Below are 27,761 nucleotides of genomic sequence, written 5' to 3' on the forward strand. Positions count from 1 at the left end.
TGTTTTTATGAATTCTTATTACTGTAGGATCCTCTATTACTCTACATCTATGAGCATCTTGAAACAAACACTAACCTATTAATAATTCTCATATTACTTTAGAAATATGAATTTTTGTATATTCCTTTAATACCTATGCAGAAATGTGTGCTTCAACTCATGTAAAATCAAATGTAATGGAAATGAAGATTTTTCTACCATTAAAGGCAAAATAGAAATTAGCTGGCTACATAATTCAATAAAAAAGTAAAATTAGAAAAAATAAAATATTTCAGACCAATTTAATTGCTTCTCAATGACTGTGAGAGAATAATTGCTAAAACTACAATTTATTTTGGACTCGACTAGCCAATGTTTCCCAGAATGTTTCATAAAATGCTATTTTCATGGATCTTCTTAGGTGTAACAGAAAAAAAAGGAGTTCAGTAACCAAATAAGTTTGGGCATACTTGTTACCGTGAGTGAAGCAAGCTATTTGTTGCTATTGTCATTTGTTATTGTGTACTTTGTTCTTAACACAGATATTCTTGAATCTTTTAACATGCTAATGTTGGCTGTAAATATCCAATTACAGAAAGTAGGATACAATATATCCCAAAATTTCTAGCCAAGGAACTCCTCCATTCCTTTGACTTAAAAGACCTGACTAGTATTTCAATGAACAATTCCTGACCAATGCTTGCATAAAAATATCAGAAACTATTTTCCTTGAATGCTTAGCACGTCATTTCTTTTAGTAGCTTCTACTTAGTGGTCAATGTAGACTAGACTATGAGCCTGCTGCAAATTTTCTAACTCGATAGCCTCATATGCTTCTAAACTCTTTAAATTCAGTGACCGTCCCTCCTCTGACTCTTTAGTCCCCAAGGTATTTTGACATCAATTTCTTCTGCTTAATCTTCAACTCTGAAATATTTCTTTTATCACCTACTCCATCTACTTCTCTGACTTCTTTACTTGATTGAACAAATTCCCAATTACTAGGCATTGCAGTCTGCATTTCAATGCCTTCTTTCTTCTTTCCCTGCTTTGGCTTTGTTCCAGTTGTAACCAGTTGGAACTCTTCTCTTTTTTTTTTTGCTAAGAAAGATTCACTCTGAGCTAACATCTGTTGCCAAGCTTCATCTTCTTTTTCTTTTCTCTCCAAGGGCCCAGTACATAGTTGTACATTCTAGTTGTAAGTCTTCCTAGTTCTTCTATGTGAGCTGCCACCACAACATGGCTACTGACACACAAGTGGTGTGGTTCTGTGCCCAGGAACCAAACCTGGGCCACTGAAGCAGAGCACATGGAACCGTGGAACTTTAACTGCTAGGCCACCAGGGCTGGCTCTGGAACTCTTGTTGAAGTCATTATAATGAACAGCCAAGGCTTAAGACCTGTGCTCTGTGGATTTTCTTGTAGTTATTAGCAACTAATTTTTCAAATCTAGCAATGTCTCAAAACCCAAAAATCAGAATCTTTACTCTTTTATCTGTTCTTGATTGGACTAAGTCTCAAAGGGTAATTTTATGTATTTTTTGTCTCCTTCCTCAATCATAATCCAAATTTTCAAAGCCTTTTCTACAGATAATATTGCTGAGCGTCTCTCTTATCTTTTCCTCTGTAATCCAACTGCCGCCACCCTTTAGTGCCTCATTGCCTCCTGCCTAGACTTTTCCAATAGCATCTATTCAGTATACCCTTCCAGAATAATTGTCACAAAAAAGTTTAGATCATGTTATTGCAAACTTACTGCCTATTCAAATCAAATACAAGCAAATGCAACATTTATTTATCACTTTTCCCAAGTCTGTTTTCTTTAGCCAGACTAGACTCCTTAGATCTTGTGCTCATTCATTAATCTTATTTCTTTGCTTATTTTTCTCTCTACTGATAACTTTCCAAGTCTTTCATGGTCCAAAATAAGATCCTTGACATCATTCATTGACTCTAACATCTGACTCTGTTATCATGGGAAATTTGTTTATCCTACTTTGGCCTCAGTTTTTTTTTAATCTGTATGGTTGAGATGATATATCTATTTCTCAGAGTTGTAAAATTGAAATGAGATAATGATGGCAAAGTGCCTAGTTAGATATAGATCTTCAAAAATGTTAGGTTCCTTTCCTAACTGATTTTCCCTTCCATATAGGCCTTTTTAAAACTTCTGTCATGCTGCTTTTTATTATAATCATCACTCATATCTTTTATGATTGTATGTCTTGCCTCCTCAGTGAGCTCTTAGAGACTGCATGCTAGTCTTGAATCATACTTCTTTTGTATCTACCGCAATATTTAATATGTATTATATTCATTGTTAGGATCATCAAATATTTGTTGAATGGATTTTACTAAATAAATTATGAAATCTTCTATTGAAGTACAAAGCAAACTTGCAAGTTTAAATTGTAATGATTTCATGGGAGCTCCTAATATGTAGATGAAAAAAAGCCACCTAACTTTTGGTTTTTAAAAAGAAAACAGAAAGGAAAGAAAGAAGGAGAGAGAGAAAGGGAAAGGAAGAAAGAAAGAGAGAAAGAAAGAAAAAAAGAATTAAAATCTCATTTTTGAAAAACAAGGTGTCTGGCCTGGTGGCATTGTGTGCTCTGCTTCAGTAGCCCAGAGTTTCAGGTTCAGGTCCTGGGGGTGGACCAAGCACCGCTCATCAAGCCACGCTGTGGAGGCATCCCACATAAAATAGAGGAAGATTGGCACAGATATTAGCTCAGGGCCAATCTTCCTCACAAAAAAAGAAAAGAAATAAAACACAAAATTTAAATACAGTTTAGGATGAGATGATATAAGACAGCCAGAAAACTACAACATCAATCATATGGTAATGCAGGAAGGGAAATACTCTGATGTGCCCTAATTTCAGCATCTCTAAAATGTAGGTAAATTCTTTTTTTTTTTTTTTGAGAAAGATTAGCCCTGAACTAACATCTGCTGCTAATCCTCCCACTTTTGCTGAGGAAGACTGGCCCTGAGCTAACATCCATGCCCATCTCCCTCTACTTTATACGTGGGACGCCTACCACAGCATGGCTTGCCAAGCAGTGCCATGTCTGCACCCGGGATCTGAACCCGTGAACCCTGGGCTGCCGAAGTGAAATGCGCACACTTAACCACTGTGCCACCGGGCAGCACCTATATAAATTCTTTTTTAATTCTCTTCTATGTGAGGTATGGTGGTAGGATAATATTATAAATGGAAATATTTTGAGTAAAATTTCAAAGAACTACTATGTATAAAGTAAGATCATCGTTGTATATACTGTAAGTATTGTGTAGATGTGTTTCTTCCCAGATTTATTATATTTGATTTAATCTTTTAATTTCTTATTAGTCATTATTTTATGTTTACATATTATTCACTATACATGATATAATCTACACTTCCTCCTCCACCTCTCCTGCGGAATGTGCTACCTGAAGTTCAGGCCTATCCAAGTTCAGCTTCTTCACGCATCCCCAGCATTGTGTTCATTAAGTTTCAGACTAAAACTCCAGATATCTTTATTACAGTAAACTCCCAATTATCCATGATAATGGGTTCCCGGAAGAGCCTATGTAGACAGATGTGTTGGGAGATTTGTCACCTTGAGTAAACTCTCCCGTGCTGCTCCCTGGGAGTAGCAGAAAATGTAGGGTGAGAGCAACAGGCAGGCTGACTCCTCACAATGACTGAAGCTCCAGAGGGTAGCTCAGTTATTCACAGAGAACTTCTGGAATGTCCCTGTGTCATTCTCCTGTCAAGGATGAAAGAACTGACAAAAGTGAGAGCCTCTAGCAGCAAACATTTGTTGAGTCAACGAGAGGATTTACTTAGTGTGGTTCCAGCAGAGAAGAGGTCTCCTCTCTCACTTCCATCCCCAGCTTGGAGTAAATAAACACACCCACTGAAGAAAGACCATGGTAGGATAAATGCTTACCTAAGGAAGCTGTAGTTAGATGGAGACATTTCTACCAGGTGTTCTGTAAAATATATTCATGTAATAAGGCAGCAGACAACAATGAAACATGTTTAAATCAATGCTAAGCAAGGAATAATGTCTCCTTAAAGACTGCCCAATATTTATGGCATCCGGAAACAATCCCTCTACTGTCATTTGGAAACTGCTGCTGATTTTTCTGTAGCAGATACACAGGAAATGTAAACTGTTGGTTGAGATAATGAGAAGGGACGTGGCTTCTAATTGTGCAATTTGTTGTCAAACAACTGATGTAATTTGAATTCAACCAATATTCATGAAATACTTAGCAGTTCTAGGCATTTGTCTAGTGGCTAAAGACGAAAAGATAAACAAGAGGCTGCACACGTCGCTTTGTTGCTTTAATGGATCTTTAGTGTGTGTTACAGAAGGATTTGATCCCAGGCTTCAGCTATTCCATGATACTTTTCTACCAGTTCTGTTGTTTTTTCCCAAAGAAAGAAAAGGCCCTAAGGTAAATATCCTTAGAATATTAGCATTGGGGCAGCAAGTGTTACAGTAACGCAGAGACTGTGAGGAACCCACTTTCCTAGAGACAACATGTGGAGAGAGAGAGAAAAGAGCACTCTACTGGGAAGTTAAAGCCTGAATCTTAGCAATTCCCTCATTAATTATCTATAAAACTTCAGCTGTCTGGGACTCTATATACTCTTTTTTAATATGAGAGATTTGGACGACATGACCTTTTAAACTTGTCTCTGACCCCAACAGCAATAAGACTACTCTAAAAGAAAGATCGGAGTTTTGAGAAATACGTGGATAGCAGACAGTAATGGGACTTCAAGACATTGAATATGAAGATTTGGTAGAGTGGGGAGTCTATGAGATTCTGAGGATTTCATTCTGGATAACCAATGCCTGGGTAACAGTTTTAGAGAAGTTAGTTAACTATTAACTCCTTCAAAAGGCAGGCAACGTGAGGACAAAGGAGCAGCCGGGGTGATTCATATATTTGCCAACTGAGCACAGATTGCCTGGGAAAGGTATAGCCAATCTTGTTTTTTCTTTCCCTGACTTGTGGGCTCTTGTTCTGCCCATGTAGAAAAATTCCCCTGGCACAACACGTGAAAACTCATTACTCATTTAGCATGGAGAGAGCATACACTCTTCAAGCTTCATTTAATTTGTATCTACAAGGAATGATGAATACTAAGCATGGGCTCTAATTATGATTTCAAGATATTGGGGTAAAGCACAAAGTGGTGACCACCCATGATCCCAGCTAATGATGGTATTAAGTAAAATAAGGTGGAGACACAGACTCACAGAGCCAGTTTCAGCTGAGCTTCCATGATGACAGAGGCCCACACAAAATGACACATCACTGCATCAGGCTTTATGCATTTAATTCATATCACATACTCCAATAGCATCAGATATGGAAAGTTGCTTATTTGTTTGTGTATATATGAAAAGTTTGAAATATTTTAAGTTCAAAATAAGTAGATAATTGTATCTTTTCATAGTAATTTGGGAATTCTTCATTCTCAATCATTGTAATTGATATTTTGTTTATAAGGTAATAGTCATGTAATTTTTTTCCCATGGTATTTTTATCACTTGTATCTCCACCCTATTGATTGTTAAGACAATCTTTTAAAAATTGTAACATCCAGATAAAAGTCAGATCTGATCTCTTTCCAATTGTATCAAAACCATTATGTAATTCCTTACACGCCAGCATTCAGGCACAAATTGCCTCCTCTCTAACTCGACAAAAGTGAAGTACAGTAAAGGAAGATAGTCAAAGATCCTTTGCTTCTTTTGGAAATTAGGATCTTGACTATGTCATTCTTGCTGTTATCTGTTATCAAATACGTGTTGTCAAATAAAATGTGCTATGCTTGTAATAATGCTCAATAACAGTTTTTGAGGAGTAGAAGAAACCTTAGATGCTATAGAATTTTTAGCCAGCTATTGACTGACTATCAAGTATATTTATTATATCACTTTCTTTTTCTGTTATAACAGGAGTTTAGGTCTAGTCTTCCCATTAAGAATGTCTCAATCATTCTAGATCACTTTGGAGTGTTGGCTGTTATGAGTAGTTCATATGTATATAAAACGCTGTTTTTCATAACAAATATTTATGAAGTTGATCTCTTTATCTTGATAAAAAGCACGCTATATAAACAAACTGCACCTTTTTTTTGCTATAACAATTTCTTAACTTAATTAAATTAAATATTGCTAGAAATTAATTTTTCCTGAAAATCAGTTTTTTGTTTTTGTTTTTGTTTTTTTTTGCTGAGGAAGATTGCCCTGACCTAACACCTGTGCCAGTCTTCCACTATTTTATATGTGGAGTGCTGTCACAACATGGCTGATGAGTGACGTATGTCCACACCTGGGATTTGAACTTGTAAACCTGGGCCGCCAAAGCAGAGTGCATCAAAATCAACCACCAGGTCAGACAGCTTGCCCCTAATCAGATGTTTTTAACAAATTATCATTTGGTATCTGAGAGATAGTCTTCATGACACATAAATTATTCATACCAACATCTCTTAGCTTTGACAATTCTGTGCTTTATTCTGAGATACTTGGCAATTTCTACCACCTTTAATTGCACTGTCTGCTCTGCAATAGGCAATCCCTTCATAATGTGTCTCAATGACCAAATACAGTGTAACTTTATCTTGACTTATTAGGTTTTATAAAACTTTTGGTTGTTGCCTTAGGTATAAACATGTGGTCATCCTACAAGCAAGAATGCACACATTGCTTATAAAATGTGTATTATATTTCAGTTTGTAGCTCTATTTCTGTCCTCTTTATTCCACACAGAAATTTTTTATTTCACTGCTGGATTGCAGTAAAATATTTTAAGTGAATTTTTATTATGTAGTGTAAATTATATAAATACCTTACTGAAATGGTAATGGGATGAACAGATAAACACTGTAAATGATTCCCCAAAACAGCAAAAGCTACAACATAGCCTACTGTTAAAACTGGTTACACTTAGGTGCTGGCCTGGTGGCGTAGCAGTTAAGTTCACATGCTCCACTTCAGTGGCCCAGGATTTGCAGGTTTGGATCCCGGGCATGGGCCTATACATTGCTTATCATCAAATCAAGCCATGCTGTGGCAGGCATCCCACTTATAAAATAGAGGAAGATGGGCACAGACCTTAGCTCAGGGCTAATCTTTCTCAAAAAAGAAAAAAAAAGAAAGCTGGTGAGCATTTAAATTATTTTGCCATAAATGGAATGATGTATGATTCTTTTACTAACATACTAAAAAGTAATAAAATCAAGAAAAATATTGTAGTAATAAAAGTTACCATAATATTAAAAGCACACTCTATGCCAAGTGTGATGCTAGGTATTTTCCGTGTTATATCTCTTACCTTTCAAGCATTCCAAAAAGTCGGATATTATTATCTCAATTTTCCAGTTGAGGAAATTCAGGCACAGAACAGTTGAGTAATTTGAGTAAAATCATACAGGTAACAAGGGCTGGAACCTAAATTTGAACTGAATCTACCTGGCTTCTTGACTGAGAACTGTCTTAGTTATTTTGCAGAAGAAATCACATTTAATTTTAGCTAAGAAAACACAACACTTTTGGACAGATTATTATTCTTAATATGCAAGGCTTCTTAAGGTCATACTTCAGGAAAAGAGTATAAAACACGTCAAGAATGTTTGCAGTACTCATATGACATCAGTAATCCCCACAATAGCCTAATTTCTTCTAATATTTTCACCTCAGATTAAGCACTATCTAGAAATGAGACATTGAAGCTCCTCCCTGGACACATGCAGTGTGTGGAGCTGCCTTTTAATAAGTTTCTGTTTCTAGATTGCCTTTGGCTTCGGACCCTGGAAACTTTTATTGTCTTTTCAAAGCCATTGACCTCCCAGTCATCTTGAGAACTCTTGCTTTTCACCTCTTTTCATTTTAGCCTGGTAAAGTCTGGAGATACTCACCAGCTCTGCTAGAATTAATAAACCACACTTGAATGCCATTGCTTTAGAATCACTTGGGTAGCTATTTAAAAACACAAAAGTTGGGGCCACAATGCAGATTCCTCAATCAAATTCTCCAGGGTGAAGTTCAGGAATCTGCATTTTTAATGAGCACTCTTTGTGCTTCTGTTGTGGAGACAGGTTTGGGAACTACTACAGAGTCACGGTGCAGAATGGTCTAAAAGTTAAATCTCCAACCCAGGACATTTTCTTCCCTAGTTGGTCCTACTTTTGAATTCTAAATCCCAGTTAGCATCACCACTCCCCATCCCCAGCGCAACTGCTGTTCCCCTCAGTATTTGACATTTGGGCATTTTATTGGAAGATGACCTCAGGAGTGGGTGGTGTGGGTGGCTGCTGAAAAAGCATCCTTCCTAGTCATCTTTGGGCTTTTTCTCTTTAAGGTAATTTAGTTTTTTGGTTAATGATCTACAATTGAAAAGCGGAAAAACACCTATGTCAAACACTTGCACTTACTAGAGGAGAGTGACTCAAGAAAATTTCACGTACACAAAGGTAATGCTAACAAGCATTTTAAAATCTTAGTTTCAGTTCTGAAAAGGTAGAAAACTTTTTTTCTATGCTCTTGTCTAGGGTATAACAAATGCTTCTTAGAGAGGAAAGAAAAAACTTTAAAAACAGGATTTGGAATGGAAAAACCTTATCTTGAACGTGTATCTATGTGAGCGCTGGTGTATTTCTGCTGAGTGATGGGCAGTTATGATATATACTTTCCAAGATAGTTAAATTATAATGAGGAAAGAATTCATTTACAGGAAGGGAAAGAGGTAGTTTATTTTGAATATAGTATGTAAGCATATTTTACTCAAGGATAGAAATTTCACTTTTCTGTTGTTACTTACAATAATAGTAGTTAACATTTACAGAACAACTCTCATGTTCCAGGCACTGTGCTGGCCCTTTAGTTACACATCTAATTTTATTAACATATTTTGGCAAATACTAGGCACTAATCTCTGTTAGACACCAGAGCAATATAAAAATAAATAATACAGGTTACTTTCCTCTCTACCTCTATTTCCAGCATAGTTTTCTGTTCTGGAAACACAAATGATGCTCTTTTTTCCTGACCATATATTGTTTAGCTAACATAACCATGACTCTTTTGTCTACCAAGGCCCACCCTAACTCATTTGGAAAGAAATGAGATAAGAGTGAAAATGTTGGGAAAGGCAGAGTGTTGAGTTTTAACTCCCTCTTTGTCAGTTAGTGGGCTACTTTAACGCTGTACAGGCTCTTCCAGAGGTAAAATAAACAGAATAGAGCCAAGAACTATAAGCAAATATCTAATATTTGGTAGGCTTATACCAAATCCACTGAACGAGTTACCTTGCAGAATTTAACCAAACCAAGGACTATAAAGATTATCTAATTTTTAAAATTTTTCTTTTTTAAAAAACTATTTTATAGTTAGGAATCTGACATCCTGGGATTCAAATGGTTTGCTTACAGCATTCAGCATTCAGGCTTCCAGCTCCCAGTTAGTAGGTCTTGTCATTAGTCATCACCCTCTAGCTGTTTGGTGTGCACGGAAAGCCTAAAGAGCTTCTGCAAACATGTAGGAGGGTCAGAGGGATGTCAGACACAGGAAACATTGCTAATGTGTTTACACTGAAAATAGTCTACATTTTAAATGTATTTATGGTGAAAAGAAACATATCACGCCCCAAATTATCACTTTAATACAAAAACTCTTAGCAAAAAATTATGCATTTCCATTTTCATATGAATTTGCTTTTTGGTATGCATGGGTCTTTTTAAACATAGTCGGTCTATATACATTTTCTAATTCCTTTCTTTTAAACTAGATTTCACTATGGCGTGGTCTTACAGGCATCAGTATTTACAAATTTCGTACCCAAATAATACCTCAGAACTTAACTAACAATTCCTCCGTTATTGGTGTTTTAATTAGCTATTATACATAAAGTTAGGATGGATAGCTAAATGCATATGTGTTTTTACAAATTTTGGAATACTTTCTTGTAGTTTATTATGAATAATAGGAGTGCTGATTGAAAGGTGTGAATAATCGAGGGTTGGTGATAGATAGCAATATTTCCAAATTACTTTCCAATGAATTATAAAAATCTCCATAAGTAAATCTAGGTGCCCACGAGGTAAGGTCATTTCATTTACTTTATTTTCAAACCGGGAAGTTCTTCAGTAATCTGATGGTGGGACCAGTACATGGTACCAGCACAAATTCTAACAATGTCAAGCAGCATAAGAACAAAATACTTGGAACCCCAATACAAATCACAGTCATTAAGGATGTACTTGGGAACTGCTACAGCCAGGTCTTTAATCTCTCCCTCTCTCTCTTTTTGCTTTTCTGTCTGGCCATCGTCTGGAATCACAAGCAGTAACTTTCATAAACAACATTTTCTTTCCTCAGAAGAAGAATTAGTGTTTTAGCCTATTATTAACCATCTTTATAGATAAGAATGGAACAAAACTCAAGGGGAATATGCTTTCCTCGACTGATATTTTTTTGAACTTTAATTTCATCGTAGCAGAAATTACAGAATACTTGTGATGAGATAGCAATTTCAACAATTGATGATTTGATTAGCACTTCCTGAAGCACCAGTACCTCTGGGAGCACAATAGTAAAGCTGTATAATCCTTGAAATCAGGTTGCGCTGGCTAAATTCCTGGTAAAAGGAGATGGTGTCAACCATTATAAAAAATAATCCTAAATTGTGCCCCACCCTTATGTTTACCTCCTTTGTTTTTAGTGGAATGTTCTGTGCATTTGTAGTCAATATAACACACCTATATCATTGCTTCTTCTGTTAATTTTATTTTTAAAAGATAAATGCCATTTTCTTTTAATAATAATTGAACTCCAATATTACTACATTGTTTGCAACCAAAGACAATATTGGCCTCTGGGGGATGCTTAGAAATACGAGAGACAGGGAGAGGGGGCTGGGAAGGGCATTTATGTTAGTCCCAACGTTGAGGAACACTACTGACATTTAGTGGGAGGGATCCAGGGGTGTTAAAAGTTCTGCAATTAATAAGAAGGTCTGGCAAACCAAAATTCTGCGGCCCAAATGCCAGTAGAGCTACTGTTGAGAAACAATGCAGGTTAAGCATTTTTGTAATATCAGCATTAGTTTTGTAGCCTTATAATGTACTAATTTGGCCAACAATCCAGTATTATTAGACATCCTATTTTTTTCTATCTTATGGTCATGGTAACCACAAATATTACTAGCTATACTTTATAGTCTCTGTCCTACACAAATGAGTAGAAATATTTGACTTCTTCACATTCAGATTTCTTTGATCTTAATATTTTTGGTCAGAGAAAGAGTTCTCAGGGGTAAAATGAACTGCCAAATCAACAGAATGGCATAGAAAGTCCAGAAATAGATTCCAAATACATACCAGAGTTTGGTTCACAAAAAAAGGTGTCATTTAAAAATAGTGGGACAAAATTATTTGGTAAGTGATATTGGTAAGTAACTGGTAACTATCAAAAAAAAAAAATATTGTCTCCCTACTTTTGAACATTGTAACAAAATGAATTCCAGATAGTTCAAATGTTTAAAAGTAAAACATAAAACAAATGCAGTATAAACAAGGCATGAGAGAATTTTACTTTTAAAATTAGTTAGCATGTAGAGGGAGGACCTTTTTAAAAATGACAAAAAAAATCCCTCATGAGTTATTAATGAGAGAAATACATAAATTTAAATTCAAAGAAATTTTTAAAAATTTTTTACATTAAAATAAACAAATTAAAAAGACAAACAGCATACACTGTGGGAGGAGGGAGTATATTTCTAACTCAGGTTGTAAAAGGTTAATTTCCATAAAGAATGATTAGCAATGTGTATTAAAATTTGAAAATCCATTTGTCATCATTTGACATAGCATTTCTACATCTGTCAATGCAGCCTCATAGAAGTACATTGAGAGGGTAATGTTGTTTATTGTAATAAATGATTGGAAAGCACCAAAAGACCATTGGGAGCAGACTGGTGAAAAAAATTATGGTAACTGACACAGTGGAACTACCTGCTGCCATCAAACAGAATAATGAATCTCTATATGAATAATACAGGGCCATATATACATTACATATACATTGTGATGTGAACGTTGAGTAAAAAAGACACATGATGTTCAAATTATTACTGTTACTATAACTCAAATTATTCAAAACATGTGCACCACAAAAAGTAAGTCTCCCTTCTACCCTATGGCCTAACTATCCAGAGATCCTCCTCAGAAATATCCACTGTTAGGTGTCATTTATGAGTTGTTTCAGATATAACCTAGGTATATACAGGTATATATGTACATATGGCTAAGAAAATAGTGTTAACATTTCTATGTGTTGTTACTGGACAGAATGCACAATTGTCTAATAGAGTCATTTTGTCATTTATAGAACAAGCAAATGAATTTCCTTACTTTTCAAATGATTTAGTTAATAAAGACAGTAAAAGTTAAAGGCTTATTTTGAGAAAATAAGGGTAGTGAGAACTGGATAATAGCAAGGAAGATTTACAGTTGGATATTTTTACAGTAAAATGAACTTCATTCTAGAAAGCAAGATACTAGGCCATAAAACCAGCCATCCAGTATAAAAGTGAGGACATTCTGGGGCTGGCTCCTTGGCCTTGTGTTAAATTTGGCATATTCTGAATCAGTTACACTTGAACTCCACTTTGGTGGCCCAGGCCCAGTTCCCAGGTACAGACCTATACCACTCGTCAGCAGCCACACTGTGGTGGCGACCCACATAAAAAATAGAGGGAGATCGGCAAAGATATCAGCTCAGGGTAAATCTTCCTTAAACAAAAAGGGGAAGATTGGCTACAGATGTTAGCTGTGGGCAAATCTTCCTTAGCAAACAAAAAAAAGAGATGGGATGAAGAATAAATGAGCTACTATTCACTCCTTTAATTATTGAAAAGTTAGGACATTCACGACAAATTGAAAGAAATATTTATGAAACACAATAAAAAGTTTTGTTAGATTTTATTTGCTATATATTTATAGTATCATGAAATAATACCTGATCTTAAATTGTGTGAATTAATTTCAACTGATATAAAATTTATTTTTAATATAGTCAAGCAACACACCCAGAAAGACAAATAATATCATATGAAAGGGTACAACTACTCCTTTTATTGTTCAGACTCCAGTTACACTTGAACAAGTTATATATACTTTACGTTTCTCACATCAGGTTTATTAAACCAATCAGGTAGCATAAAAAGAAATAGGCTAATATTTTTAAAAAATCTATATCTGAATTTAAAGGTACTCCTTTTCTCACTAGAAAAATACATTTTAAATAAAACAATAATCCTACTTTGAAAAATTATAAAATGCAGCCACAGAAACATATTTTGTCATATAAAGTAGATATTTAAATAAATATAAAAATAAAATTTTAATGGATTAGAATAGCTTCTACACACTAATGAAGAGCCATTTACTTATTTTTTTGAATTAAAACAGAGAAAATAAAATAGATATTTCCTTTAGAATATTCCAAAGTTATCTTGTGTGTCTACCACTTAAAACCCAACTCTATAAAATATGTTTTTCTTACAAGCATACAATGCAGAGGAAAACACCATAATTTAACTATTGAATTGCTTTTCAAAAGACAACATTTGCATTGCTTTAAATCAGTAACTCTGTGAAATAAAAATAAAATAAAAAATTGATACATTAAAAATTCTTCATCATAACACAGATTTAGTGCTTCCCCAAAGAATTTATAAGTAGAATTACTGTTAATGTTTTAAGTCTGCTAAAATGCACATGTATGTATAAAATACACAAGCATCATTTACCATGTACAGAAATATATTTTTTAAAAGTTTACAATCTTTTAAAATTTAGCAATTCAATTTAAAAATTGAGTAAGGACAAGATTGATTAGAGGGAGTAAGGTTAACAAGACAGATGACAAATTAATAAGACAATCAAATATACATTGGAGGGATGAAGTTAGATAAGTACATAAATAAAAATAAGCTAAGCCAGAATATAAATGCTCCCCTATGAAAAGTACACCTAAAATATTTGTGGATTCAGAGACAAGCTATTACAACTGGTTGAATGGAACAATCAATGTTTCATAGAAGAGATAACACATTAGAAAGAGTGAAAATGGGTAGGATTTCGGTGTAAGGCAGATGGAGGGAAAAGAGACATTCCAAGAGGGAGGATGAACAAGGCACAGTTTGTGAAAATCGAAGTCTTGTTAGAGGAGGAAGAGCAGTCAGCTATTTGGTTTGCTATTCTAGCTGCATACAGCAATTTCACAGCTGACCTGTTAGGTTACTCAAGAATTTACACACACTATTGTAAAGGTTCTAAAGATAATAAACATCAAAGCTTCTATCAATTTCTGTATTTATAATTTGAATTCCCACTTAATTTAATAAAGAATAGCTCGGTATCGAGAGATGAGGGCACTGTATTTTACTATTGTTATTTGTATTAATGTATTATTCTAAACTAGAGGTTCACCATGGTAACTGATGATTTAAGATGGTAATGAATCGAAAGCACAAATGCATTTTATATAACTAAAGAACAAATAGAAATTCTAAAGTGAACTTAAAAATCAATGGTCCTGCTTTCTGATAAGTTATTAACATTATTTACTGTTAAAATATAGAAGAATTGGCCCTTAGAATGCATCACTGTGCTTTACTGTATAAAAGCAGGAGTTAATTCAAAGTTTCTAAAATGAAATTATCTGTCCTGTCCTATTTCTTATCAGAACCTCTTTTGAATTCAGATAATTAATCAAATTATATAGCAGTTATGTTCTTTTCGTTATTTTCTCACTAAAGAGTAATCTAAAGAGATTACTTTCACTTCAGGAAAACATTACAATTGGTTTATCATTGATGATGATGTTCTGAATTTAATCCCCAGTATGAACAAAGAACACGTCAATAGCTTACCATTTTGCTGAATGATTTAATGGAATATTAAGCATTTAAACTTCCCTTTCTCAGATGAGTATATAATTCCTTCTTAGTTTTTAAAAATTAAACCCATGCTTGTTTTATTACTTACTGTTCATCACTGCACTTTCCCTGGAGTGGAAATTCCTATTTTTCTTACCAGCCAACTTCAAATAAGGCCATCAGCAATATCTTGGTGCAAGAAATAATAACATAGATGCTTCCCAAAAGTGAAATACTAAGAAAATTCTAAATATCTTCCCAAAGATTGGTGAAAGTCTGGGAAATGGAGGAATAAAAAAATAGAAACGCAGTTAAAACATGCACTACAGTAAGCATAAGAATGAAAGAGAAGAAGTAAGAAATACTAGGAATCTTAACTGACATTCACATCTTAAAACTAAGTAAAATATTTCTACTTACATGTGCACTGACATACAGGAAAGGTGTCAGGTAAAGAAAAAATAAAACTTCAGCAGTATTCATTTAACAGTACAATAAAATGATAAAATTAATTGTCTTCAATGTGATTATATCACATGTTCACTGGCAAGATGCAAGCAAGGGAGGGAAGGGGAGAAGACAGAGAGGGAGGAAGAAAGAAATTCTTAAGTAAAAACCAAGTAAAACCAAGCATAGTCTGGCACTGTAATGATTATCAGTTAACGTGGGATCTAAGTAATCCATACGGTTTGTTGGATATTTACTATCATGCTCCAGTGTGGGGTAGGGAGTAGAGCTAGTACTTATTTCAGTTTGCACCTTAGATAATGTACTATTAAGACAATCTGAATTATAACGTAGCAGAATAAAAGGGTTTTGTTCACATGAGTGCCTCTCTGTAAGTTCCAAGACAAAATGCTAATACTTACGGCATACAGAACTCTATTTTACTCACACAAAGGACCCCAGGTTTCATCCCTTCAACTTTTGTGGATAGGGTGTAAACAAACAGAAGTATGATCCTGTGATTTTCTCAGTAACCCATACTATACCTTACTCAAAAAATGAACCTGCAGAGCCCATTGGTCTGATCAGAAGATGGGCACTGTCAGATAGAGAAAGCACATACATATCTCTTAATAATTTTAGGCTTCTTTAGAAAACTTTCTGTCCTCGGTTGCACTTGGCCCTTCCTCATCCACACCCGCACCTGATCCACTGCTGGTATTTGTACATGTCTCAACAGCAGCACTTCCCACCTCCTGCCATCCAGGCCTAAACAGGTAGAAGGGTTCAAGAAGTAAGAGAGATGATGCACATTCTAAATACCAATCAGAATAACCAAGAATTGAATTAATACTTTACATTATAGCAGCTGCCATGTACTTTACTGATTTAAAAGTTCCAATGACACATTGTAGAAAAAATATATTACAGCACATTTTAATTTTACTTGTTTGTGTGTATAGTTTCAATACATTGACTGTCTAATATTAAGAATGAGTTTTACGTTTGTCTAAACCATTTCTCGAAACTATGAGATTCTAATTCCCATCAAATTATTTCTCTGTTATACGCTTGCAAGCTAATTTGTGCTGCAGTCCTAATAAACAGTTCACCCTTTGAACTTGTAATAATTAGGTCACACTGGAAATCTTAAATCAAAAAAAACTTAGAAATTTCTCTAGTTTTTATTAATTCCTTTAACATGATTTACATTTTTTTCAGACTGTAATATTTAAAATAAAGTTTCCTGTTAAATTAAACAAACATGAACAACATTAAGGTAGGTTAGAAAGAAGCCATTCCAATTATGTTGACAAAAGCACCATGTCTGCTACAGTTGTTTCTGAGTCCTGACTGTGGTTAGAGCTGATGCCAGTGTCCGAGTCTGTGTCATTTGTATACACATTAAATACTCTTTGAGTAAAGGGACGAACCTCCCCACTGCTGTTGGGGACCTCAGATTCCTTCCCTCTGTTTTCCTTTAGCTGGCATCCATCTTTGTTGTTCATATGAAGTGAACTGAATTCCTTGGCCAGGAGTTCATATTCTTTTGCTTTCATCTGAAGCAATGAGTCACTGTATTTAATCTCTTTCTGGATGCCACTCAAGTGAGAGTGGATTTTCAAACCTGCTTTCATGCTTTTCTCCAAATCACACTTAACACTTTCTAAATTAAGGCTTTCAAGTTCACTTGCAGCTGCCCCTTCTGCGTCTTCATTTATCTCAGTGCAAACACTTCTTACCTCTTTCTCTATTTCAGCAGAGAGCTTGTCAATGAGCATTCTGTAATATGTTAGTCGTTCTTCCAGCTGTACAATTCCATCACTTGCACCCAGGTCCTCCAAGATCTGGTTTTCATCATACTGCAAGCCCAGCTTTTGTTCAACTTCACTGAAACTGGGCATTAAATAAGCATCCTGGACATAATTTTCTCCATCATTTTCTACCCGATCAAGGTGGAACTTCGCTTCACACTTTTCAATTTCCAGATCCAGCTCTTTCATTCTCTTGACTTGCTGATGAATAGTATGATCCTGGGAAATAATCAGATGAACCAATGTCTCCATACTATCTCGATCCTGGGAAACTGTGTCCTGCTTAATTTTAGCCAGTTTCCGGAAAGTTTTTCTGACAATTCTCTTTTGCTTTTCTGGTGGTAATGTCTTCATGTAATTTGCTGGGCTGAGCTCCCATAGCTTTTCCGTGTTTTGCACTAATTTGGCTTCAGCTGTCCGCCACAAGGGAACTGGAAGAAAAGCATCTGCTTTGACCAAAACAAATTGCATGTTGGGCTGCTCATCTCCCCATGCTTTCCAAAGCTTCAGGATTCTAGTTAGTGGAGGAAGGACCCGTTCTGAGCCTCTCCACTTTTCTATGATGCAGTAGTCACTGGGCTTCCCCAGAAGAAATCGTTTCTCTCCAAATGCGGTCTCATGTTCCTCAAGTAAAGCCTGGATGACATCAGCAGAGGTGGTGCGTTTAGTTAAGCCACAGACAATCTTCTCTTCCTGGCAAACCCAAACCACAATTTCCTTCTCTTCTGAATCCATGTCTTTAGTTGGAGATCTGAAAGAAAAACAAAGTACATTATATTTCTGTCATCACCTGTGTAAACTCAGAAAGATGGTTTAACTTTAATACCCTTTCTAGATTTTACCCTTAATAAGAGATGCATCTTGAGGTTGAGACCACATAAGAATCAGAAGTTTTACTGCAAGAAAAAACTTTTAAAACCATGAAAAATATCTTAATTTCCTTTTATTTCCTTGTGGGCTCCAGAAGAGTAAATTGTCATCAAAGACAACTGAGGCTATTTAAGTTTATCTTTAGAAGTCAGTCATAATGTAACTACAATGAGAACTGCTAGAGTTAAGACAATAATCAAAGCAGAGATGAATAACAGGAGATAGCATAAGACTATTTTTGCTGGAGTCTTAGGACTAGAGAAGGACCATCGAAGCATAAGCAGAAATGGTAGGGTGATCTTGGAGTCATAGAGTTGAAAATAGTCCATTATTGAAAATAGTGATCGTTTCATTCAACAAATGTTTATTGTATGCCAATCATGTGCCAGATATGCCTGAAGATTCTAAAGATGCAGCAATAAAGAGACAGGGACACAGACATAAATGTGTAATCAATACAATATCAGACAGTGGTAATTCCTGGGAAGAAAATTAAACTAGATGAAGAAATAGAGAATGACTTGGAAGAAGGAGAGGTCTTTTTCATTTAGAGTGCTTAGGAGAGACTTCTCTAAGAAGGTGACATTTGAATAGGGACAAAAATATGAGAAAGAGGCAGTCAGAGACCTAAGGGAAGAATTCCAAGAAGAGTGAACAGAGGTTCAAAGGTGATGAATTAGGTTCAAGGGACAGAAAGAACGTGAACATGGCTGGAGGCTGAGGACAGAGGAGTTGCAGGTTTGTGTTGCCTGGAGGGAGAGGTTAAATGATAGGCAATGAGCCCTGCAGGCCATGATAAGATATTTGGATTTTGCTCTAGGTTTACTAGGAAGCCATGGGAAAGTTTCAAGCAGAGGAGGGATATGATCTAATTTATCCTTTAAATATATCTGGCTTCTGTTTATGGAACAGACTATAAAAAAGGTAAGAGTAGAGGCAGGAAGCCTTTGCGGATGAGGTCTCAGGAAGACGAGGACCGCCTGAACTGGAGTTTTGGCAGCAGAGATGTTACGAAGTGGTCGGAGTTGGTATATAGTTTTCAAGTAAGGACTTGATAGTAATTTCCTTTGTAGTACAGTGGGACAGAGAAAAAAAATCCAACAATTTTTCTGGAAGAAAAAAAGACACAGGTCATAAAAGAAACAAGGAAGTTCCATGATTTCCAGGCCACATCTACTGAAGAAATTTTACGATCATATTTACCATCATGACTATAAATCACATTGATTGTGTCTTTCATAATATCTCTATAAAAGAAGGTGAAGAAACAAATGACATGAAATGAATAGTAATCCAATATGATTTATGATTATGATTTAGACATAAGATTTTTGAGTAGTAATTGGCTTGATGTGGAAGTTAAGTTAAAGTCATTTATCACTTTATTTACATAGCACACTCAAAGCATATGAAAACAAGAGAAACATACCAAAGAAATTTTCCCCAGCTTCTACGATCTTTTAACACTTAGAATTTATAGTGTTTGTGTTTTAGTAGCAATAGCAATTAACATAACATTTATTATACTCATAATATTATTATTGACTCTCTTGAGGTCATAAAGTGACTACTAAAGGTGAAAGAATAAATCAGCGACACCAAATAACATAAAAGATTAGACCTAGTTCCTAACAAACAGCACCCAATAAAATTTAAATATTCAACTGTACTAAGTAAAATTTTATAAGTGATTATTCAAAAAGTCATATTGATTTATGGTTGTTCTCTTATAAAATATTTTACATTTAATGACTCAGTATTGAATACTGTGATATTTTTAAATACATATGATATTTGACAATACTTACAGTTCATAATTTGATAATTCTAAGCAGCAATAAAGAAGGTTAGAATTTAGGGTAACAAAATTATTTTCATATTCCAATTAGTAGAGAAATAGTACACAAATATATTCTAAAAAAACAAGTTCTCAAAGTAACTGATACTAACTACTGTCTATACAGCACAAATTACCTCCAAATTAACCCTCATCATGATGTTTTCATCGTGTATATAAAATACTCAAAATTAATATAAACTTTTTTACACTGTGTAGTATACTTATTAACTTGGGTAAGTTGAAAATGAGGAAACCATACTCTATGCACTTACTGTATGTTAAATTACAACTAATTTCAATAGGTTCTTTTTATAAATAATGGTAAGAATAACAAAATTGAGTAATTGTCATAATTATCAACCTTATGAGATAAAGCCAACAGCTACTACATTAAAACTAAGGACATGTTTACTTTAAACTATTTTTTAGTGTTTAGGGTTAAACGCTAAAAAAAACATCACATATGAGAAAATTAGTGCCTCTATTAATAACCTCACAATATGACTGGTTCCAAACCATTTTGGTTTTTTTTAAAGATTGGCCCTGAGCTAACATCTATTGCCAATCTTCCTTTTTCATCCTTCTTCTTCTTCCCAAACCCCCCAGTACGTAGCTGTATATTCTAGCTGTAGGGCATCCTTCTAGTTCTGCTATGTGGGACGGCGCTTCAGCATGGCTTGATAAATGGTGCTAGGTCTGCGTCCAGGATCCGAACCAGTGAAACCCTGCGCTGCCAAAGCAGAGTATGCGAACTTAACCACTTGACCACGGGGCCAGCCCCTTAAATCTTTTTCTTTTCCTTTTTTAAAAATTTTTTTTAAAGATTGGCACCTCAGCTAACTGTTGCCAATCTTGTGCTTTTTTTTTCCCTGCTTTTTGTCCCCAAATCCCCCAAGTACATAGTTGCATATTTTACTTATGGGTCCTTCTATCTGTGGCATGTGGGATACCACCTCAGCATGGCCTGATGAGCAGTGCCATGTCCATGCCCAGGATCCGAACTGGTGAAACACTGGGCCACAGAAGCGGAGCATGCGAACTTAACCACACGGTCATGGAGCCGGCCCCAATCTTTTTCTTTTTAAGTCTGGCCTAAACATCCTTGTATTTTCTTGGGTCACTTCTTTCTAAATATTTGGGGGAATTACGACCATCATTTAAAACAGATAATTTTCAAAAATTCTGGCACTTGACTGAACAAGCTTAAAAGTAATGACCATCCATTACTGAACTTAACCAATAAATCTTCCATATCTAGCATAAACTTCATCACATTTAAATTCTACTTTGTAGCAAGCTTAGGATTTTGAGCATTGTATTTATTTGTAAGGCTCTTATTGAGTTTCTATTCAGTCATTCAACAAATACCTGCTGAGCACCTCCTCCATGGTTGACACTGTCATGGAAATGTGGATGATAAAAAGTCACGTACAATTTATAACACAATATCCCTGGCTCATCGTGGGAAGCAGTGCTAGGGGAACACTTTAGTGTCAGTTCTAGTGCTAAATTTCTTATTACATTAGTGGTCCCCAAATGCTACAGTGATGATCCCAGCATCAGTTCATTTAAACAACAAAAAGAATATTCAAAGAAAAGATAGAAAAAGGATGAAAAATAAATATTCATCAAAATTAAATCAACTTAAGAATCTTAAATAGTGAATACTTTTTAGAAATAATTGTTTTCATTTGGTCACAGATCCATATAAACACTAGAACTGAGACTAAATAAAATGTTCCCTTCCCTACCTTTGGAAACACCATCTAGCATAAGTAAGGACATCTACAAACACATATTCAACAAAAGGTTAAAAATATAAACTTAGACTAGATAAATTTGTCTGTTGTGTAACACAATGTAATAAACTTCTTACCTAATGTAACAAACTTCTTACCTAATAATTCAAATCTAGTAGCTGAGACACATATCTCAAACTCTAATGCAGCAAAATAACAATAAATACGTCCATTGCAAGCCTAAGAGTGCTGTCTGTTTTGTTTTGCTTTGCTTTTGTTTATGTTTGTTGGGGGGAAGGGATAAAAATTTTACTGGATCTTCAACTACCCAGAGAACATACTATAAGCACAGAAAAACTGAAAAATTATAGGGTTTTAATTTATAAAACCTCATAGCTCAATAATTCATTGCCACTTTCTATTTTTATTACAGTGTTTTAGATCCATTTATAACACCTCATTGTCAATCTGATTAACATTACTTCTTTTCTTTTTCTTTTCAGCTCACCATATATTGCCCTTGTTCATTCAATGTTACTTTATAACACAAATTAAAATTTTTTCCTGTGTATTGGAAATATGTTTGTTGATATTTACTATTTTCAATCTAACAAAGTTATTTTTATTTTAGATGTTTCTTGGTTTGCAGCATCCTTGATTTTAAAAACTCACATGTGTTGTAGTTACCAATATCATGCTCATTTTACAAACGAGGGAACTGAGACAAAGAGAGGGCAAGTACCTTGCCTAAAGTCACAAAGCTAGAAGAAGAAGTGTTCCTTACAACTCTAGCTTTAGATGTTAACCTCCAATTTATCCCTGAAAATAAATTACAATAGCCATTATGACTGCCCGCTAGCAAATATTTCCCAATTTATCAACTGATTGAATTTTAAAAGTCATTTTTAAATTAACTGCTTGAAGCTCAGTGCATTTTTCCCTGAAAATTAATGTTCCACCTAGTATAATCAATCAAACTTCTGGTTTGAATGCTTTTAGGTGAAGCATAAATTTGCCTTCCTTCAACCCTATCATTCTTTCATTTAAACATCCAGTATAAAGCTAAGTATTGAGAGAGTTGTATGTATCTGAATCTGTGATATGAATGGAGCAGTGACAAAGAGATTGATGGCAGATGGTCAGGTTAACATGGAGGGAGGTTGCAAGAGTGGTTCTATCTAGATCCTCTAGGAACTAGTAACCAACAGGTGGACATCCACATGGGAGCTATCCAGGAATACCATGGCTGTTGGCAAGTATAGATTATGTATAATTCAATTGGCTATAAAATGGGGATTTCTTGGACGATAGGATTCAAAATTTATAACTTCTGTGTTACATTATAGAGTAAAAGTATTTACTCTATTTACTCAAAAGTTGTACATTTATAAGAATAAATTAACTACCATATTCACATTTAATTCACACTAGTTTTAATTTGGAATTTTAGGTTAATTCAATAATTGTTTACTCATACAATTTGCAAGCAGATATGAAATTTTATATGCAAGAATCTAGTCAGGTCATGGCTTCAAACTATGGTACTTAGCATTCCTAATATCTTATTATCCATGAAGTTTCTTGAATAGCTTATATGGCCAGGAAGATTTGAATCAATTATCTACATCAGCACATGTAGTAAGATTATTTACTTTAAAGTGTCCACTTTAAGGAGGCAAAAGCAATGAATAAATAAAAACTTCAGGTGATGTCAGCAACATGGTGGAGTGAGTTGCTCTGTTTCTCTCTCACCCCTTGAACAACAGCTAAATGGACATTCATTGACCAATGGAGGATACCTACACAGCAGAACAGAATGCCTGGAGGACCGACACAGCTATACATCTGAAAGTGGATGGACTGGGCCCCTATGAAGCAGTAGAGATAGGTGAGCACTCCCCTGCCCCTCCCCAGCAGCCCTATGCACATGCTGGAACACTTTCCTGGTCAGCACAAGTGTCCATAGTACCACCGAGGCTCCAAAAGTGGGAATATGCCTTGGCATGACCATAGGAAGAGGCGGTGGCAGCCCTGGGCCCTTGTGTGAGCACTTTCCCAGCCAGAGGGAGAGCTCACCATGCCACTGCAGTCCTAAGGGGTAACCCAGGCTTTGACCCTCTGAGGAAGCCCCACCATGAAGCACAGCAACTGGCACGACCATAAGAAGAGGTGGCAGCAGATCTATGCACCCAGATGAATGTTTTCCCAGCCAGCACAAGTGCCCATAGTAATGTAGCAACTCCACAAGTGGGAATCTCCCTTGGTGAACTGTCGAAACAGACAGTTGCAGCCCTGAGCCCACATATGATCAATTTCCTGGCCAGTGGGACAGCCCACAGTGCCACTGAAGCCCCAAGGAATGGCCCAGGTTTGACACCGTGAGGAAGCCGCATCCACCAAGCACAGCAACTGATGTGTCTATAAGAAGAGGCTGCAGAAGATCTATGCATTGGGTGAAAGCTTTCCTGGCTCGTGCAAGCACCCATAGTACCCTCACAACTTCCAGCAGATGGAGTGGGACCAGAAACACAGCTTCTGCTTCTACCCACCAGTAGTAAGTGGAATCTGCAATCTGATACTACCACAAATTCCCAGGTAAAAGATTAATTCATCTAACACCACGAGAAACTACAGCAGCAAGTCAGACCAGAAGGAAAATGATAGTTCTCCAGAAAACAACCCTGAAGTCACAGAAATTTACAAACTAAATGACAGAGAATTCAAAATAGCTGTCATAAAGAAACTCAATGAGTTACAAGAAAACTGAGACAGTTCAACGAGCTCAGGAATAAAATTAATGAGAAGAAGGAATACTTCACCAAAGAGATTGAAACCATAAAAAAAAAAAAGAAACAGAAACTCTGGATATGAAGAACACAATTAACAAAATAAAAAAAATAATCTAGAATCCTTAAAAAAATAGAATTGATGTTATGGGGGACAGAAGTAGTGATTTAAAGGATAGAAATATAGAAATGCATCAGGTGGAGGAGGAGAGAGAATGAAGGTTTTTGATAAATGAAGGAATTCTTCAAGAAATATCTGACTCAATTTAGAAAAGCAACATAAAGGTTATAGGTATTCAAGAGGGAGAATAGAAGGAGAAAGGAGCAGAGAGCTTGTTCAAATAAACAGTAGCTGAAAACTTACTAAACCGGGAGGAAAGAACTGGACTTACAAGTATGTGAAGCCAATAGAACTCCTAATTACACTGATGCAAAAAGACCTTCTCCAAGGCATATAATAGTAAAATTTGCAAAAGTCAATGACAAAGAAAAAAATCTTAAGGGCAGCAAAGCAGAAGAAATCTACAAAGGAAGCTGTATCAGGATTTCAGCAGATTTCTCAGCAAAAATCTAACAAGTAGGAGAGAATGGAATGATATATTAGAAATACTGAAAGACAAAAACTTTCAGTCAAGAATACTCTATCCAGTAAAACTATCCTTCAGATGTGAAGGAGAAATAAAAGCTTTCCCAGATTTAAAAAAAGTTGAGGGAGTTCATTGCCACTAGGACCGGCCCTACAAGAAATAATTAAGGATGCCCTCATAGTTGAAAGAAAAAGGCAAAGGTCTATAAAGCTTTGAGCAAGGGGAGAGACAGACAAAATCAGAAAACTGCAGTTCTCTTTCAGAACAAGGAAGCAAATACTTAATTATAACTTGAAAGATAAAGGGAAAGAAAGCATCAAAAGTAACTATAAAAGCTTCAGCTTAGTCACAAACTCACAAGGGGAAGAGGAAAGGGACAGAACTTGATTAGGCTAATAGAGCTAAGAGGCTACCAGAAAACTGACTATTTCATCTACAAGATCTTTTACGTAAACCTCACAGTAACCACTAAACAAATAATCAAAACAGAGCCACAATTCATAAAAAATGAGTAAACCTACACAGAAAACCACCAAAATGAAATGTCAGTCAAAAATACAAAGGAAGAGAAACAATGGGAACATAGAACAACCAGAAAACAAGAGACAAAATGGCAGTATTAGGCCCTCATATATCAATAATCACTCTAAATTTAAATAGATTGAATTCTCCAATCAAAAGACAAAGAGTGGCTGGATGGATTAAAAAACGAGACCCAACAATCTGCTGCCTCCAGGAAACACATCTCAGCTCCAAAGACAAACATAGGCTTAGAGTTAAGGGATGGAAGGCCATACTCCAAGCTAATGGCAAAACAAAGAAAGCAGGTATTGCCATATTTATATCAGCAAAAGCAGACTTCAAGATAAAAAAGACAGTGAGAAACAATGAAGGGCAGTATATAATGATAAAAGGGACTTTCCACCAAGAGGACTTAACACTTATGAATATATATTCACCTAAAACGGGAGCAGCAAAGCATATAAAACAACTATTAACAGATGTAAAGGGAGAAATTAACAGCAACACAATAATAGTTGGGGGCCTCAACGCCTCACTTACATCAATGGATAGATCATCCAGATGGAAAGTCCAAAAGGAAATAGTGGATTTAAATGAAACACTTGATCAGATGGACTTAATAGACATATAGAGAGCATTCCATCTAAGAACAGCAGAATACACATTCTTCTCAAGTGCACATGGGACATTCTCAAAGATAGACCATATTTTGGGAAATAAGGCAAGCCTCAATAAATTTAAGAAGGTTGAAATCAAATCAAGCATCCTTTCCAACCACAATGCTGTGAAACTAGAATCAACTACAAGAAAAAGGGTGGGAATGTCACAAATGTCTGGAGACTAAACCACATGCTACTGAACAACCACTGGATCAATGAAGAAATCAAAAGAGAAATTAAAAAATACCTGGGTACAAATGAAAATGAAAATACAGCATATCAACTCTTATGGGATGCAGCAATAGTGGTTCTAAGAAGGAAATTCATAGCAATACAGGTCTACCTCAATAAACAAGAAAAATCTCAAATAATTTTAAACTAGACCTAACAGAGCTAGAAAGAGAAGAACAGACAAAGTCCAAAGTCAGCAGAAGGAGAGAAACAATAAAAATTAGAACAGAAATAAATGAAATAGAAACTAAAAAAAACAGTGGAAAGGATCAATGAAACTAAGAGCTGGAAAGTACCTCAATATAATAAAGGCCATATATGACAAACCCACAGCCAACATCTTACTTAATGGTGAAAAGCTAAAATCTATTCTTCTGAGAACAGAGACAAGACAAGGGTGCCTACTTTCTCCCCTCCTATTCAACATAGTACTGAAGGTTTTGGCCATAGCAATTAGGCAAGAAAAAGAAATAAAAGAAATCCAAACTGGAAAGGAAGAAATGAAACTCTCGTTGTTTGCAGATGACATGATTTTATATATAGAAAACCCTAAAGAATCCATCAGAAAACTATTAGAAATAACCAACAACTACAGCAAAGTTGCAGGGTGCAACAATAAACGTACAAAAATGTGTTGCATTTCTATACACTAATAATAAACTGGCAGAAAGAGAAGTTAAGCATACAACCCCAGTTACAATCTCAACAAAAAGAATAAAATATCTACAAATAAGTTTACCCAAGGAGGAGAAAGACCTATACACTGAAAATTATAAGACATTATTGAAAGAAATTGAAGAAGGCATAAAGAAATGGAAAGATATTCTATGCTCATGGATTGGAAGAATAAACATAGTTAAGGGTCTATATTACATAAAGCAATATACAGATTCAATGCAATCCCAATCAAAATCCCAATGACATTCTTCATGGAAATAGAAAAAGAATCTTAAAATTTATATGGAACAACAAAAGACCTCAAACAGCAAAACCAATCCTGAGAAAAAAGAACAAAGCTGGAGGCATTGCAACATCTGACTTCAAAATATAGTACAAAGCTATACTAATCAAAACAGCCTAGTACTGGCACAGAAGCAGACACATAGATCAATGGAACAGAATTGAAAGCCCAGAAAAAAACCATACATCTATGGACAGTTAATCTTCGACAAAGTAGTCAAGAACATGCAATGGAGAAAGGAAAGTCTCTTCAATTAGTGGTGTTCAGAAAATATGACAGCCACATGAAAAACAGTGAAAGTAGACCATTATCTTGCACCATACAAAAAAATTAACTCAAAATGGACAAAAGACTTTAAGACCCGAAACCATAAA

At 35.4% G+C, this 27,761-nt stretch overlaps 1 protein-coding gene across 1 annotated transcript in view; it reads right to left on the minus strand.

Annotated features, from left to right (window-relative positions):
• Window positions 1–13,103: 13,103 nt before the first annotated feature.
• Window positions 13,104–27,761, minus strand: part of RASSF9 (Ras association domain family member 9) — a 37,528-nt gene continuing 22,870 nt past the window's right edge. Inside the window, exon 2 of the mRNA XM_008531064.2 lies at window positions 13,104–17,943. Coding sequence (XP_008529286.1) covers window positions 16,683–17,943 — 1,261 coding nt within the window. The 3' untranslated portion in view covers window positions 13,104–16,682. The remainder of the gene's footprint in view (window positions 17,944–27,761) is intronic.

Source organism: Equus przewalskii, chromosome 29, assembly GCF_037783145.1.
Source record: "Equus przewalskii isolate Varuska chromosome 29, EquPr2, whole genome shotgun sequence".
NCBI lineage: Eukaryota > Metazoa > Chordata > Mammalia > Perissodactyla > Equidae > Equus > Equus przewalskii.